At 44.5% G+C, this 17,978-nt stretch overlaps 1 protein-coding gene across 1 annotated transcript in view; it reads right to left on the minus strand.

Annotated features, from left to right (window-relative positions):
- Positions 1-17,978, minus strand: part of LOC126419136 (scavenger receptor class B member 1-like) — a 209,037-nt gene that overhangs the window by 54,427 nt on the left and 136,632 nt on the right. The window contains exons 2-3 of the mRNA XM_050086243.1: positions 13,413-13,504; positions 7,771-7,934 (exon numbers count right to left, since the gene is read on the minus strand). Coding sequence (XP_049942200.1) covers positions 7,771-7,934; positions 13,413-13,504 — 256 coding nt within the window. The remainder of the gene's footprint in view (positions 1-7,770; positions 7,935-13,412; positions 13,505-17,978) is intronic.

Here is a 17,978-nt window from a genome sequence, read left to right on the forward strand (position 1 = left end):
CATCAGGTATGGGGTCCAAAAACGCACACTTTTCCAGAAATCGAGGTAAGAAACTTTTACAACTGCCCTGTCTGTACCCAAATGGTTAACGCCTATCGCCGACAGCGTCGATAGTCGCCGGCACGGTAGCTCAGCGTGTTCGGTCAGAGCGCTGACTGGCCGCTGTAATAAAACATCTGAGAGAAACGATCAACAACGAGCTTCAACGGATGTCAGGTGACGTCCGCTACGACGAAATACAACGAACCATAATGAACAAACTGAAAAAAAATACCGCAACGACCACGGTAACTGGCTGGTAATCGGGAAACCCGGGTTCGAATCTCGAAGAAACCTAGCGGATGTTATTCTTTTCGTTTGTATTTTTCCATATCTCAATTGATAGGGATAGGAGGGTTAATAAGGTAAGTAAATGAATAAGGAATGATAATAATAAGGTAGGCAAACTGATTTCCCAAACGCCGTGAGTTAGTAAAGTGAAACGTCCCCTTTGAACAATTATCCATGACTGTGCTTAAACTGACACACAATATTTTTAGCGCAACGCAATCTGACTTTCAAAATTCCCTACAAAAGAATGGCCCTGACTAACATTAAACTATACCTTTCACAAATCACTTACCTCACAAAAATCTTCGCTGCTCAAGCTACTGCAATACAGCGAGCGCCACTACTGCCAGCTAAATAAAAGATTCAAACTATGGAAGGCACTAACTACTGATAGGGATAGTTAGCAAATGAAAGATATTAATAGAGAACAAACAATGTATTTACCTTGATATTATCATATATAAATATAGCAGTTCATGACAAATTTCAAAACTCCGCCATCTCTCTCCCCACATCCACCACTGCTGGCGGCTCACCTCCAACTGCGCAACGCTACGCGCTGTTCACAGCCAGCTGCCTAACACTACAATGGCGAGTATTACAACAATGCAAAGCAGCCACAGACTGCACACAGCACAGCCAGTGATTTTCATATTGAGCGCTACGTAACGTTGCCAATAAGAAAACATAAACAGCCTACTTACATAGAGAAAACATAAACAGCCTACTTACATAGAGAAAACATAAACAGCCTACTTACAAAAGTATTAGACTTTTAAGCCTTGTCACATGAAAACAACTCCGAATAAAAGTGCTGCGACTTCCTCACGAGGGATAACAGATAGCCAATCGTGCGACGCTTGTTTACAGCGAGGCACGGGATAGAATGCACGCGGGGTTGCCTCTTCGTCATATCATAGGGAAGGAACAGTATAGCTGTCGAAAGATTGCATTCATTACGTGCTCTTGGTGCCGTAAGTATATTTGTTTCGAATGTTTATATGACAAGTACCATCCATATAGTTGTTCGAAGAAAAGTGAGGACGCATAACAGTGACTGGAAGAGCCATTGTAAAGTGACCTGGTAACATTTTAGTTGTTTACTATCCCAAGAGGTTTGAGAAATTTATTTGCCTATCTTACTATCATTCCTTACTTTATTAACCTTCCTATCCCCATCAATTGAGATATGGAAAAATACAAACCAAAAGAATAACATCCACAACGTTTCTTCGAGATTCACAGCCATTTACCTTGGCCGTTGCGCTATCGGCGTTGTCGGCGATAAGCGTTGACCATGTGGGTACAGAAGGGCAGTTGTAAAAGTTCCTTACTTCGATTTCTGGAAAACTATGCGTTTTCGGATCCCATACCTGGTGATGAAAAATGCTCTATTTACAATTATCTATCGATACCTTTAGGGGTATTTTTTCAAAAACTCGGGGGTGTTGACCCAAAAATCTTAGATTCCTTCGTTTTAGGTTGTACACAAACGACCTGCCAAATCTGAGCCGAATCGGTTGGCCGTGTCTGAGGCCTTCCCCTTGTGAGGCCCGCCATCGCCGGCTGCTGGCCGGACGATGTGTAGCGCACGGTTGCCGCCCCCCAGGCGCTGCGGCCCGTCTCCACGGAGCAGCCAGGCTTATGCTGTGCTTGCGACCACTCCGTGTGGAGCGTCACAGGCGCTGAGGATCTCTCACGCGTCTATACTCTTTATTATGAGCATTCTATACCTGGGAACAAGTGAGAGGAGAGAGATGCATTCGGCGAATAACGTAAATACCAATAAATGAACTCCAGCTGCGTCAGAAAGCCGCGGTGGTTTAAACAGTCTATCAGGTGGCCACAGAGTTTTAATTCCCTCATCTCCCAGTGGTCTTTAATTCCTTTTCATCAGATTCTGTAGGAGCTGTCGGTGCCCGAGGGTTACATCTGAACATTCTGCTGAAAGTTTACGAGACGTGCAAACGGAAGAACGTCAGGCGCACACGGTTTCGTCAAATCTTGTTATTTACGAGATTTACTGATACATTTAACCTCACGGTTCAGTAAGGTAATAAAGAACAATTCGAAAATCGTGCCTTAAACTTTCCAGCCCTTTTCCATTATCAGCAGCAAGGTGAGATTCATTTTTTTAGGCAAATGTATACAAGCTTTAACAAGGCAAAAGTATATATGTACCGAATCGATTTAGGTATAGGAAGAGTGACTAATGACACAAATGCGAATCAAAAGTGGTTTGAGGAACAAGGACTTATAGCAAAACCTAGAATAGCATTTACTGGCAAATTAGGTAAATTCTCTTTGCAGGGACTTGATTCACCTGGTGTACCATGGTGTACTTAAGCGGATAAAAATCGATATGCGTTTCCTGTCTGTTCGAAATGTAAGAGACTGGCAGAGTCCAGATCTTGGAAAAAAAATAACAAAAAAAATAGAGATGCGTATCGCGGAGAATACTGTGTTTCAAGAAACTAACCCATTTTATTGTGGCGTACTTTTGTGAAGATTAGAACTTAAGAAAGATGTTCAAGTACGTTCATAAGTGAAATATTCATCATTTACGGTAACAACAAATTGTATATGGAACTGTAAGATGAAATCTAATGTAGCTTTCCAAATAGAGATTAGTGTGTTACTGTTCATGTCGGCTGTGAGATTTTTTTTTATTCGGTCTGGGACAGCGTCCGGTACTGCTCGCCGTCTCTAAGGGCAGCTTCCCTCTTACACAATGATGAGAGAATACAAGATGTAGCGCTAACTTGCTGTGGAAAGAAAATAATTTTTTCTGCGGTTGTTATTGTTTTGTAGCAATCGTGATACTACAAACCAAATTGCTTCGAACCGTTAAAATTTATTTAGAGATCTACAGGTACTTCATTTTCATGTTGAATGAATGTAGGTTGTACGTGCAGTCATAGGAAAAGGTAGACGCGTGCGCCCACGCGCGCGCGCGCGCCCACACACACACACACACACACACACACACACACACACACACACACACACACACACACACACACACACACACCCCTCCTTGCGGCAATTGCTGGTACCTAGTTCTCACGGTCTTGCATTGTGTTCTGACACTGCATTCTCTGGTCATGACAGTCTCCACTTGTTTGTTCAGAATTCTAATGTTCATTTTAAACTTTTCGTATTGGAAAATGCGGCACCTGTGTCTGAATAACCCCCTTAGGACAAATGACGAATCCATCAGATTCGTGACAGGATGGCGTTTGATAGTCTCAAGGGCAAATGCCACTCTTTGCCACTGCCTAACAGTCATTGTGGCCCAAGTCACACTTGGCACTACTGTAAAGTTTCGCTACTAGTCCACAATCGAGCAGAGCCCCCCCCCCCCCCTGCCGCACTTTGTCCACGCCATAGAGGTGCTCCTGAACTACCAGCTTTGACACGTCACGCAACAAATTTTAGCCCCACAAAAGTACAAGGTCTCCCATTCTCCACTGACTCAGTGCTAGTTTTAATTATCAAAGCTTCTCTGAGAGTGAGTCAAACGAAAACCGTCATGATGTAACAAAAAAAAAAGAAGAAAAGGTGAAGAATGGCTGCAATAACTTGTAAGTCACCAACACCGTTGACCAGGCGTTAGCACGGTGCAACTACGCAAGCGACAGCGCAGGACAGGACGTACTTGTAAAGGTGCGTCGCGATCTGTGCTCCTTACGCCAATGTGTGTACTTCACACGCAGCAGGAGGTATGCGTGTGGCTGCACTTCTCTTTCTCGACATGCGCTCGTGGCCGATTCCATTCATACCTAGGTAGGTACACGCACGATGTTCCTGTCGTCAAGATACCTGCTTTCCTAGCACCAACTCTGGCCACAGCAGCTACATTTTAAGATAAAGGTAAAATTGTAGAAAGGAGACAGTGTACTGGGATAATTAATACCTTTCGTGTAATGCACATGAAAGCTTGGTAGAAGATACGAAGTTGGAGTATGTATTTTAGTAGCGAGATCGGCAACGCTTTGCAGTTGCTAAGTAAGTGCGGGAGTTGGATATACTTCCCAGTCTCCTCCCCCCTTCTCCTTCCTCTGATACTATCTTCCTCTTCCCCCCTATCTTTGTCCAACTCATCCATCTTCCCTTTCTCTCTGTGCATCACCTCCTGCCCCTCTCCTGTCCATTGACCCCACCCTCTGTGTCCTGTTGCCCGTCTCTCTCACCGTGACCCTCGCTTATTCTTATTGCTAACGACACCTCGATTGGGAATCGAAGTAACTTAAAATGAACGGGTAAATCGGTTGGAGTCGTTGGTACAAGGAGCACGGGAGAGAACTCCAGCTGTTGGATTCGTGAGGATACTAGCTTCAGTGACAGAACTTTGCATAGTTTAATGTGTGAATGGGTAGGATTTCAAAGCTTCGGAAGATTCGGATCCCGTAGTAGTATTCTAATCTCAAGCCAATAACGCATATACAACTTTCCTGTTTTTCGTAAAACCGACATTGAGCGAGGAAGCAAAACAGTGCATTGAGGAGTATGCAGTTTTTGCTTGAAAATATGTGTAAGGAGAAAGACCATATATGGGAGAAACAATTTGTCTAGTGGTTTACATGTCTCCCTATGGCAGCTGAAACTGACTGTGCGAAAGAAATCAAAATGGCACATTTACACAGCACAGCATTTTCTTTATCACAGTCCGTCTTAACCGAAAACCTATACATTGTTGTTTCGAAAGGTATGTAGCCTATGTCCATCTGAATGTTTGTTAGAGAATCACGTAAAAATTTGAAGTAAATCGGCCAACACCTTTCAGAGATTTTTGGTAACAACGTTTCCCCTTCATATATCACATACTGAGTTACATATTGTGTTGTATTGTATTGTATTGTATGTGAACTGGGGACCTAGAAACGACGGAGAGGCTCCGTCCCCGCCGCAGCCGCAGTGGTCCACAACCCCACGACGACTACCGCAGTCCACTTCACTCCTCCGCCGCCCCACACCGAACCCAGGGTTATTGTGCGGTTCTGCCCCAGGTGGACTCCCCAGGGAACGTCTCACACCAGACGAGTGTAACCCCTATGTTTGCGTGGTAGAGTACTGGTGGTGTACGCGTACGTGGAGAACTTGTTTGTGCAGCAATCGCTGACATAGTGTAGCTGAGGCGGAATAAGGGGAACCAGCCCGCATTCGCCGAGGCAGATGGAAAACCGCCAAAAAACCATCCACAGACTGGCCGGTTCACCGGACCTCGGCACAAATCCGCTGGGCGGAATCGTGCCGGGAACCAGGCGCTCCTTCCCGCCCGGAAAGCCGTGCGTTAGAGCGCACAGCCAACCGGGCGGGCTAGTTACATATTACAAACATTAAAAAAATACATAGCGTATGTCCGTCCGAATGTACATTACAATGTCATGTAAAAATTTGAAGTAAACTGGCAAGTATGTTTCGAGGTATTTGCCATAGGCCGTCGTCTGTCCGCTTTGCAGAGCGGCCAGGCCTCCGAACGGCACGTTCTACGAAGAGGCATGGACGTCTCCTGCCCGTGGTTTCACCGTCCTTCCACCACTTTCCACACACTCTGGCGACAGCAGAGCGCGAACAACTGTCCGATTCCGCCATTTCCGGGATGCTCGTGGCCCGGCGCCTGACCATAGCAATCTGCCCTTTTTTTAGTGTCGTTTGTGTCAGTGGGTTTCCCCTGTTACGGCTCGCATCGTCGCTAGAATGGTTCGCCATTCACCTCTGCTCCGTTTACATACTTTCCTTACCGCGCCGTCACGCATTCGCAACTGCACTAGTCTCGCGGTTCGCAGTGATCACAGTGATTTGGTTCATCATTGTGCAGGTGTTCTGTTGCAACATGACAGCGCACGGTCCCATACGGCATGTACAACACTTTCTGTATCCAGAAAGGCCCGTACAGGACCTGCAACATGCGGTCGTGCATTATCCTGCTGAAATGTAGAGTTTCGCAGGGATCGAATGAAGGATAGAGCCACGGGTCATAACACAGCTGAAATGTAACGTCCACTGTTCAAAGTGCCGTCAATGCGAACACCCCATACCATCACGCCGGGTGATACGCCAGTTTACATACTTTCCTTACCGCGCCGTCACGCATTCGCGCCGGCCGCAGTGGCCGTGCGGTTAAAGGCGCTGCAGTCTGGAACCGCAAGACCGCTACGGTCGCAGGTTCGAATCCTGCCTCGGGCATGGATGTTTGTGATGTCCTTAGGTTAGTTAGGTTTAACTAGTTCTAAGTTCTAGGGGACTAATGACCTCAGCAGTTGAGTCCCATAGTGCTCAGAGCCATTTGAACCATTTGAACCACGCATTCGCAGCTGCTCTAGTCTCGCGGTTCGCAGTGGTCACAGTGATTTGGTCCATCATTGTGCAGGTGTTCTGTTTCAACATGACAACGCACGGTTCCATACGGCATGTACAAAAAATTGCTCTGAGCACTATGGGACTGAACATCTATGGTCATGAGTTCCCTACAACGTAGAACTACTTAAACCTAACTAACCTAAGGACAGCACACAACACCCAGTCATCACGAGGCAGAGAAAAACCCTGACCCCGCTGGGAATCGAACCCGGGAAGGCATGTACAACACTTGCCACAATGTCAGATGAGAAGTTTGTCTTCTGCGTTGTAGGTACTCACCAGACCTCCCGGGAGGTTTTCGTCTTTTCGGAACGCTAAAAGAGACGTCTGACCGAGTGGTCCGCTACGCGGGGCACGAACGATGTGCGAAAGCTGCGTAATGAGCTCTTCGCTACAGGACGTCTGGACACCTCGTAGGAGGAAGGAAGAAGGGATTAGCGTTTTAACGTGCCGTCGACTACGAGGTCATTAGGAACGGAACACAAGCTCGGGTTTAAAGGAACCATCCCTACAAACTTCTCATCTGACATCGTGGCAAGTGTTGTACATGTTGTATGGGACAGTGCGTTGTCATGTTGAAACGTAACACCTGCAAAATGATGAACCAAGTCACTGTGACCACTGCGAACCGCGAGACTAGTGCAGTTGCGGATGCGTGACGGCACGGTAAGGAAAGTATGTAAACGGAACAGAGGCGAATGGCAAACCATTCTAGCGACGGTGCGAGCCGTAACAGGGGAAACCCACTGACACAAACGACACTGAAAAAAGGGCAGAGTGCTATGGCCAGGCGCCGGGCCACGAGCATCCCGGAAATGGCGGAATCGGACAGTTGTTCGCGCGTTGCTGTCGCCAGCGTCTGTGGAGAGTGGTTGAAGGACGGTGATTTAGGGAAATCTCTAAACACCTAAATCGGGATGGCCGGACGCGGGTTTGACCCATCGTCCTCCCGAATGCGCGTCCAGTGTCGCTAACCACTGTGCCCCCTGCTCGGTCTGGACACCTCTGCGGCTTTGCACTGTGCGCGGGGGAGACTGCGCCCTCCTGTTGGCAGTGAATTCTACGGAATGTACTGACCTGTAGACGTAGGGGCCGACCTCCTCGAAGCGCAGCTTCTTGTCCTCGCCGCTGAGGAAGGCGTCCGCGTTGGTGATGTTGAAGAGGTACACCTTGAGGAACAGGTCCACCGGCGGCTTCCGCCACAGCTCGAACGACTCGCCGCCGTCGAAGAACATGATTTTCTGGCAAACACACAGACGGGCCACGCTCAGCGAAGCTTACTGCAGGCAGACAAAACGTACACAGTCCGGCGAACGCGCTTTGCGGAATGTTCAACCTTTGTTTACGGGCAGGTAGTGCTACCGCCTCACCGTTACAATACTGTGCGTATCTGCAGTGTGCATTGCATAACATAACTCCGGATTGTTCACAATTATATGCAACTTTGGGTAGTGCGAATTGGCTGGCTAGGTTCACTAGAACAGGACACAGCTTACATTGCATCTAAGCCTATACTTAAAATCAATTTTCTTTCCGATACAAACAACACTGTCTTTACTGATGGCGAGACCAATCGTGTGTTAAATTATTGGTGATTGTGTCGGAAAATGATAACAAATAAATTTAAATTAAAAAATTTTCAACTATTGTACCAATAACAGTCTGCAGAACATTAAAAAGCAGAAAAAACTTTGAACATAGCTGCTAAGGTTCAGTGACCGTGTCAGAATTATATTCGAACAAGTAAGCCCTCGGTCACAAATATTAAGTCAAAATTGACCTGGTTTCGACGCTACTATGAGCGTCGTCTTCAGAATTAGACTAACTGTTCTGAAACATATTAGGTATATAGTACATTAATAAAATTAAAGTTTGTACTGACTGGAAAAGATGCAGTACTTACAAGTCACATATTAAAAAAGATCTGAGCCGGAAAGGCGACGTCATGAACAGCTGTGAGATGGCGAGCCACTAAGGGCTCCTCGTATTGTGAACAAGGGTTGCAACGAGACTCTTATGCTATTTACACATTGAATGATGTTGTAAGGAAGTTATAAATGTACACTACTGGCCATTAAAATTGCTACACCACGAAGATGAGGTGCTACAGACGCGAAATTTAACCGACAGGAAGAAGATGCTGTGATATGCAAATGCTTAGCTTTTCAGAGCATTCGCACAAGGTTGGCGCCGGTGGCGACACCTACAACGTGCTGACATGAGGAAAGTTTCCAACCGATTTCTCATACACAAACAGCAGTTGACCGGCGTTGCCTGGTGAAACGTTGTTGTGATGCCTCGTGTAAGGAGGAGTAATGCGTACCATCACGTTTCCGACTTTGATAAAGGAGCGGAGTGTAGCCTATCGCGATTGCGGTTTAACGTGTCGCGACATTGCTGCTCGCGTTGGCCGAGATCCAATGACTGCTAGCCGAATATGGAATCGGTGAGTTCAGGAGGGTAATACGGAACGCTGTGCTGGATCCAAACGGCCTCGTATCACTAGCAGTCGAGATGACAGGCATCTTATTCGCATGGCTGTAACGGATCGTGCAGCCACGTCTCGATGCCTGAGTCAACAGATGGCGACGTTTGCAAGACAACAACCATCTGCACGAACAATTCGACGACGTTTGCAGCAGCATGGACTATCAGCAAGGAGACCATGGCTGCGGTTACCCTTGACGCTGCATCACAGACAGGAGTGCTTGCGATGGTGTAAACGACGAACCTGGGTCGTCACAACACGCCAGTCACTACTCTTGATGAACTGTGGTATCGTGTTGAAGCTGCATGGGCAGCTGTACCTGTAGACGCCATCCAAGCTCTGTTTGACTCAATGTCCAGGAGTATCAAGGCCGTTATTACGGCCAGAGATGGTTGTTCTGGGTGTTGATTTCTCAGGATCTATTTACCCAAATTGCGTGAAAGTGTAATCACATGTCAGTTCTAGTGTAATATATTTGTCCAATGAACACCCGTTTATCATCTGCATTTCTTCTTGGTGTAGCAATTTTAATGGCCAGTAGTGTAGTACAACACCTTCCCAGATAGTCTTTCCTGTTTGGTTCGATCCTAAAAGACAAATGAGCAGTTGAAGAAGAGCGAAAATCACTCCGGTTCTGCTTTCACACACTCCTCGATCTGTTACATTAGCCACCAGGCGAGAGTTGAAATGTCTGCCTGCCTCCACAGACGCCATAGTCTGTATTGTCTTCCTGTCGTGGTCCCCAAATATGGTCTACGGTAAGAACAGCTTACAGTCTTTCTTGAATGACGGTTCCATAAATTTGTTAGACAGAATATTCACTCCAAGCAATAAAATCTGTCGTCTATCAACGACTGCTGTTTCATTCCTCTAAGTATTTGTGTTACACTATCGCACGGATTACATCGACAAGTAAATATCCTTGCAGAGAGTATTTCAATTCCACAAGGAAACATTACGAGTGTTGCAGTAATTTTACTTTCCTCAACAGGTGCTCTCCACTTTCGCGAAACTGCCCCAACAAATCTAAATTCCCCACTGGCTTTCCATGCTATGGGTTCCACGCGATCGTTCCGCAATTACACCTCTTGCTACCACTAGGCATGAAACGAAGTAACAGACTACAGCATTAGCCGCACGTTTCTGGAATCAATCTTTCCACTTCGCTCTGTTGCTTTTATGCCACTTATTCCGTCCTGCGGTCAGTGCTCACAACATTCAGAGATGATAGTATAACGAGTACTACTTGTTCACTGCGAACGACACCGAATAATTCCACCAAAGCTAAAACTCTTGTCACACGTATTTTCACTTACAAGTTCCAAGTGAGCGATATAACTAGTCTGTTTGTTTAAACATCAGGAATTACACTAACGGATAAAAATCGCACACCAAAAAAGTAATGTAGAATAACAAACATTTCGGGAATACATTTGTTTAGGTAACATATTTAAGAGATGAACACTCCAAGATCACGGGTTCATGTAAGCGCGAGACAGGCCATCGCAAACGTGTAGTGCCGGTGCTTTTTAATAACCGAAGTAGCCGCCAGGATGTTGAATGCAAGCATGCAAACGTGCACGCACTGTGTAGTACAGCTGCCGGATGTCAGTTTGTGGAATGGATTTCCATGCCTGTTCCATTTGGTCGGTCGATAGAGGGGGCCGGTTAATGCTGATTGTGGATGAAGTTGGAGTTGTCGTCCGATGACGTCATATACGTGCTCGACTGGAGGCAGAGCTGGTGATCGACACTCTGTAGAGCATATCGAATTACAACAGCGATATGTGGGCGAGTGTTATCCTGTTGCAAAGCACCCGTGGAATGTTGTTCATGAATGGCAGCACAACAGGTCGAATTACCAGAGTGACGTACAAATTTGCAGTCAGGGTGCGTGGAATATCCACGAAAGTGCTCCTACTGGCATGCGAAATCGCACGCCAGAAATCGCGCCGGCCGCTGTTGCCGAGCGGTTCTAGGCGCTTCAGTCCGGAACCGCGCTGCTGCTACGGTCGCAGGTTCGAATCCTTCCTCGGACGTGGATGTCTATGTTGTCCTTAGGTTAGTTAGGTTTAAGCAGTTATAAGTCTAGGGGACTGATGACCTCAGATGTTAAGTCCCATAGTGCTGAGAACCTTTTGAACCATTTTTTTGAGCCAGAAATCGCAAGTCCGTTGTGTCTAGTAAGCAGACAGGGTGGGTGCAGGTCCTGAATTGACCTCCTCTTAACCAACACTTGGTCGTCACTAGAAGCGAGGCATAACCAACTTTCTTAGGAACAGGTCTCCACCCTGACCTCCAATGAGCTCTCGATTGACACCAATACTACTCGCATTCCTATGTACACTCAGTTCTTAGCTATGGGAATCTCTTCTCGGGTCAAACTCACAAAACATAGATCATTTTAAAACTCGCAAGAATAACTAAAAGTAGCAGTCGGGCTCATTGAAGAGAACTATTTTTAAAAAATTGGTAAGCATACTGCACCAAGTGAGTACATGCACCAGTCTGTTGTTCGTATCAGAGAAAACGTTACTCAGGATCGCACCAATAGTTCTGCACATAATCAAGGAACAAGACCCAGCTTGGGCTTACATTTAACAAGGAAAAACAAACAGAAAACTTAAAACAGCATTCTCTACCACGGAACACTGTAACATACTGTTCAAGGAGATGAAAAGATTACTGAACTACACCTGTTTAAAAAAATGGCAACTAGAACATACTTAGTAAGTAATGCATACTACACACATAGATTACTTAAAGTAGGCGGGGTGCAACTGCAACAACCTGTCACTTTGCAGTACATGATCTCGGTGTAATGTTTTACAAGCGGAGATGCACTAAACTCTATAGTACATGATAGTAATTCCATTGAGTTCTGTATCTCACTCATCAGGAGAGATGTTGACTCAGTTTTACAGATGGACTTATGGGACACGGAGACATGCGTGTGTATATTTGATGACTAAGCCTATATGATTTTGAGATAATACCTGGAGCTATAAGTAAGTAAACATCTATTTTATCATCATACAAATTTTAATTAATGCAAAGATCAAGAACATTAATCTGTATTGCCGTTGCCTCGTGTCAAGGCACTCTGTCCAACGTACCCTCCCTGCACACGCGGTGGTGCCCCGCTATTTCGTTTGCAGCTCACCGTCATTCCAAGAACGCCGTCAACTGCCGCCTTTCTGTCTCCCACTTCGTTTATATTCGAAAATTTCCTGAGCCACGGATCATGTGGCATTCGCAAGAAGTGTCCATACCGGTTTAATGATCTTGTTTCAGTCCTACCACTGTTTCATTTGTCCTTATTCGAGCTCTTACTCCAAGGTAAGTTTTTCTCCCGATTCTTGAGATTGTGGCTCTCAGCATCCAGCATGAACGACAAAAAGCATCCAGTCGTGCACGTACATAACAGGGAACCAATATTTGCGCCTGGTTTCCATAGAAGACTTTATGAGTAATCATAGATTCTCTCTTACATACATGCACGACTGGATGTTTTTTGTCGTTCACGCTGCAGGGCCTGAAGAAAACCCTATTGAGGAGTCGAAACTAATTTAAACTAATTAAAAAGCTACAAAAATAACAGCTATTGGAATGTTAGTTTTAAAATTCGAGGCTCTGGAGTGCCTCCTGACGATTGCTCGGGCCTCTGTCGTCTCTCTAGATCGAAAACTTGCTTCTTGACGCTGTGTTCAGCTATGGTTGACCCATTCCAGCCAATATCGTCAAATAGTGGCATCGCTCCTAATCAAAAGTCGAGCGATTCACCAATTACTCCAATCGGCTTCTTTGAGCCCAACTGCATGTCCTCTCTCAAATGCTGACATCTACGTATATTGTCCACATCTCTGTCTGCCAGGCACGGTTACTGTCCAACTGAGTACGCGGAATGAAATTCGCAAAGGTATCGACATGTCTCCTGTTTACTATCCATGACAGCTGCGTGGTTAAATTGCGCTTCAGCGTCACACAGTCACTCACCAGCCGCCAAAGTTTTCAATTTTGCATATTCCGTCGATAACTGTATGAATATTAATTTGTGACCAATTTGCATAACTCCTTTGTGGTACTTTTTTTTGTCTCAAAGTGTACGTGATTGCATTCCGAAGTCCCCGTTTTATCGGAAAAAACCGCTGAAATGTTCTGTCCTCGAAAATTTTAAAACAGTGCCAAATGGTTAAAGCTGCGAAGCAAAAGACACGTAGAGGGTACGTACCATTCTGAAGAGCAGGTCGTACGGTTTGAGCGCCATCATGCCGGCTCCCAGCCCTATGGAGAACACGCCTGCCAGCACCAGCAGCCACGAACCTGCAACAATGCGGACAAACGTCAGCCGGTTGCAGCGGGCGACATACAGTGGATGCCGTTTTGCGGCGCGAAAACTCCCAAGCCATCATTTTGAGTCGTAGATGCCAAACCCTGACACGAATTACTTACAGAATAATGGTAAAGTGTAAAGTCGACGTAGGGGAACATCAGTTTAGGTCGCAAAGAAGTACAGGTACACGCGAGGTGATACTGAACCTGGGACTTACCTCGGAAGATATACTGAGGAAAGACAAACCTGAGTTTACGTTTATAACAGACAATAGTTACAAAACTGTAAAGATATGAAAGGGAAACTGTGGGAGAGGATGCCAGTCTATCGCCAATATTATTCGATCTCTATATTGAGCAACCAGTACAGGAAAAACGGGAGAAAGAGAGGGAATTAAAATTCACAGAGAAAAAAATTAAGAGGTTTGTCTGTTACACTGCACAGACACAGTAGAGGACTTGGATAATGTCTTTAACAGGGATGTAAGATGTACACCGACAAATTTAATGGAGAGTCTTCCAGTCCATATGTGGCATAACAGCAAACCAGTGTTTAACAGTATTGGTTAAAAACAGTTTTGGTTGCAAATTTAGTTTTTTTATTTTTCAACGACGCGTTTCGCCTTATTTAGGCATCTTCAGGTTATCTAAATAGAAAATAGAGAAGAAATACATCTATTTAAGAATCGCGATCGCGTTGTGCAGACTTGGATAACCTATAAGCATGTATAAACTGTGGTGTCACCGCCAGACACAGAACTTGCTAGGTGGTAGCCTTTAAATCGGCCGCGGTCCGGTAGTATACATCGGCCCCGCGTGTCGCTACTGTCAGTGATTGCAGACCGAGCGCCGCCACACGGCAGGTCTAGAGAGACGTACTAGCACTCGCCCCAGTTGTACAGTCGGCTTTGCTAGCGATGGTTCACTGACAAATTACGCTCTCATTTGCCGAGACGATAGTTAGCATAGCCTTCAGCTACGTCATTTGCTACGACCTAGCAAGGCGCTATTATCATTTGCTATTTATCTTGTGATGCATGTACCGTCAGACCGATGTTCACAAATTATGGATTAAAGTTAAGTATTCCAGAAGCTCCGTACTTTATTTGCTAGACTCAAATCCTTTAACTGTTCCAGACCTCACGCCAGCCTGCGTGAGCTTAAACGCGTGCCTTTCGGCTACCCGTCGCTGTGGATTGGCTGTCTTGCCAATCCACAACATAAACAGATCACCAATTGAAAATATAAACAGATCACCTATTGAAAGAGAAAATACCTAAATTTGGTATTTCTTAAGAATCCTTTAGTCAATGTAGCCAAAGGGCATTGTCGAATATATCAGGCCATCATCGCCTTCGTTAAACTCAGTAAAAACTAGAAATATAAAATAGTAAAATCATTACCTTTTCTAGATGGGCGCGAGAGGCACCAAGATCTGCATAACGCGTCCCCGTTCACAGGAGCGAGTAACAGTAAGCATAATGCTTACTACCTGAGCCTCCATCTTACTGTTACTCGCTCCTGTGAACGGGGACGCGTTATGCAGATCTTGGTGCCTCTCGCGCCCATCTAGAAAAGGTAATGATTTTACTGTTTTATATTTCTAGTTTTTACTGAGGCGATGATGGCCTGATATATTCGACGATGCCCTTTGGCTACATTGACTAAAGGTTTCTTAAGAAATACCAAATTAAGGTATTTGCTCTTTCAATAGGTGATCTGTTTATATTTTCAATAGGTGATCTGTTTATACATGCTTATAGGTTAGCCAAGTCTGCACAACGCGATCGCGATTCTTAAATAGATGTATTTGTTCTCTGTTTTCTATTTAGATAACCTGAATACGCCTAAATAAGGCGAAACGCGTCGTTGAAAAATAAAAAAAACTAAAATTGCAACCAGGACTGTTTTTAACCAATACTGTTAATGGAAAGTAGTCGAATTAAATGAGGCGATGCTGAAGGAATTAGGTTAGGAAATGAGACACTAAAAGTAGTAGATGAATTATGATATTTGGACAGCAAAATGACTGATGATGACGGAAGCAGAGGCGAAATAAAATTCAGACTATCGATTGCAAGAAAAGAGTTACTGAAAAAGAGTAATTTTTTAACATCTAGTACAGACGTACGTGTTAAGAAGTCTTTTCTGGAGCTATTTATGTGAAATGTAGCCTTGTACGGAAGTGAAACAAGAAGAGAATAGAAGCTTTTGAAATATAACGTTACAGAAGCCTGTTGAAGATCAGAGGGGTCGAACGAGTAACTAATGAGGATACATTGACTCGAACTGAGGAAAATAGTGTTTATGACACAATCTGACAAAAAAAGGAATCAGTTGATAGAACACATACTGAGGCATCCTAGAGTACTTAATTTCATTTTCATTCCGGCCACCTATCGGCCGCAAAATTTCAACACTTTCGTCCTTTAGTTTCGTTCGAGTGTTCTGGCATTCTTCTCCGACGAGTATTCTTCTGTTCTTCGGTCCATATCTTTCCTATATAGCTTTATTTGTGTTTTAGCTAGAACTTTTCTATAGAGACTTTCTTTGGTACTGAGAAAAGTATCAATAGGTTATCGGTTGAATCTCATCAAGTCTGTGAGCAAGACCTCTTGTCTTTCCTTGTTAAAAACAATGCAGGCAGAGAATCGAATGGACCGTTTTTGTGATGTCTTTCATGTCAAGTTACCGAGTCTTGGTAGGGCGTCAAACGGGCTGACTTGGAGCATGAGAGGCACCACTGAACACTTTAAATTCCACTGTCTATACTTTTACAAATAAATTCATAAAACTTTTTCAGCATGACCAGGAAGGATTCAGAATTCACACTCTTAGCAGTGGAAGTTCGAAAACATACGAGATAATTTCTTCATTTTTTTCACTTACTAATGGCAGCATTTGTTGCTGTAGGTACACTTTTCTTCATAAGTAAGAGAGATTCTTCGATGAATTTTGCACAGCATACAAACCATACTTAAAGGTGTATGAAACTCTAGAATTTTCCAAATCTATTAAAAACTGTGGTAAAAATTGAGGTAATTAACTATAAAATTTGTGTTTTTCCTGAACATGAAGTTCAAAATATAACAGTTCATTCGTTTTTTCATAAATTAAATAAATTCTGGAGTATCATACACATGTGAGTATGGTAAGTATGTTGTGCAAAATTCATCGAAGAATATCTCTAACATATGAAGAAAAGTGTACCTATAGCAACAAATGCAGCCACTAGTAAGTGAAAAAATGATGAAATTTCGCACGTAAAAAAAATTATTTTGTTATGTTTTCGAAATTCCACTGCAATGGGTGTGAATCCTGCATCCTTCCTGGTGATGCTGACAAAGTTTGATGAATTTATTTGTAAAAGTATAGACACTAGAAATTAAAATGTCCTGTGATGCCTCTCCTGCTCCAAGTCGGCCCGTTTGACGTCCTACCCCCCTTAAAGCAGCGGTAAAGAGCGATATTTCTCGTGGAAAGAGGCATTAGAAAAATCTTAGCTTCACTGGCCACTTCAGATTGGACTTTATAATTTCTACCAGCGAACTCATTTTATTTAGTATACAATCGGATTTGCCACTGCTATCCTGGTTACAGAATTGATGATCAATATTTTGTTAGTTGAAAACAGTACTTCGTTCGCTTCACGGAAGAACTCCGATTCGAGCGGTTATAATTCTACATTTACTATTGCAGCAGTATTTTTATAGTGTGTGGGTGCAGAGTATGGGGAAGGGATGAATGTGGAGAACGCGGTTTGTATGGGAATGAGGGGGAGCTGGTGTGGAGCCGTGACACCGCGGTCTGCTCTTGCAGAGTCGGCTCCTCTCGCCCCTGAGGCCGCATTACGAGTTGGCTTTCCGCGTGTTTCACAATCCAGGCCTCACCCGGGGAAACCGCGTCTGCGGGTCCAAAGGTGGTCGGTGGCGTAACACGGCCGCTCGCAGCTAACGCCCACCTCAGCTCTTAACCTCACTCCTCACCCGTTGCTTTTAGCAACACGCACCCTTGAACTATTGACGAATGACGCAGACAAGGCTGCCTGTTTCATTTTTATTTTTGCTTTGGTTGAACCAGCATCGGGCTACATGCCAGTCCTGCAGAACACACACAATACATAATGCTGCACTCTACGTGACGCGTTTGTTATTCTGGATTACTTTGCCCCGTAGTTACGAGTAATTTACTATTGTGCTCTCATACAATTTTCGTAGACTCTTTTTGGATATTCTACGTTAACTTTTGATTGGACTGCAGATCGTTCTTGGCATATTACACACGACGCAGTGTGGTTTATATTTAGATCGGTGTATTCTATGACATCGACATTGTAGGTTCAAGTCATCTGTGTTTTGCATAATATGGTTATTGTTTGCTGTGATAGGTGATCTGTACATTCGTTTCATTTGATTACTTTGGTTGTTTCGAGTATTGGAAGTGAAATATATAACTATTATACGAG

This window comes from Schistocerca serialis, chromosome 9 (assembly GCF_023864345.2).
Source record: "Schistocerca serialis cubense isolate TAMUIC-IGC-003099 chromosome 9, iqSchSeri2.2, whole genome shotgun sequence".
Lineage (NCBI taxonomy): Eukaryota > Metazoa > Arthropoda > Insecta > Orthoptera > Acrididae > Schistocerca > Schistocerca serialis.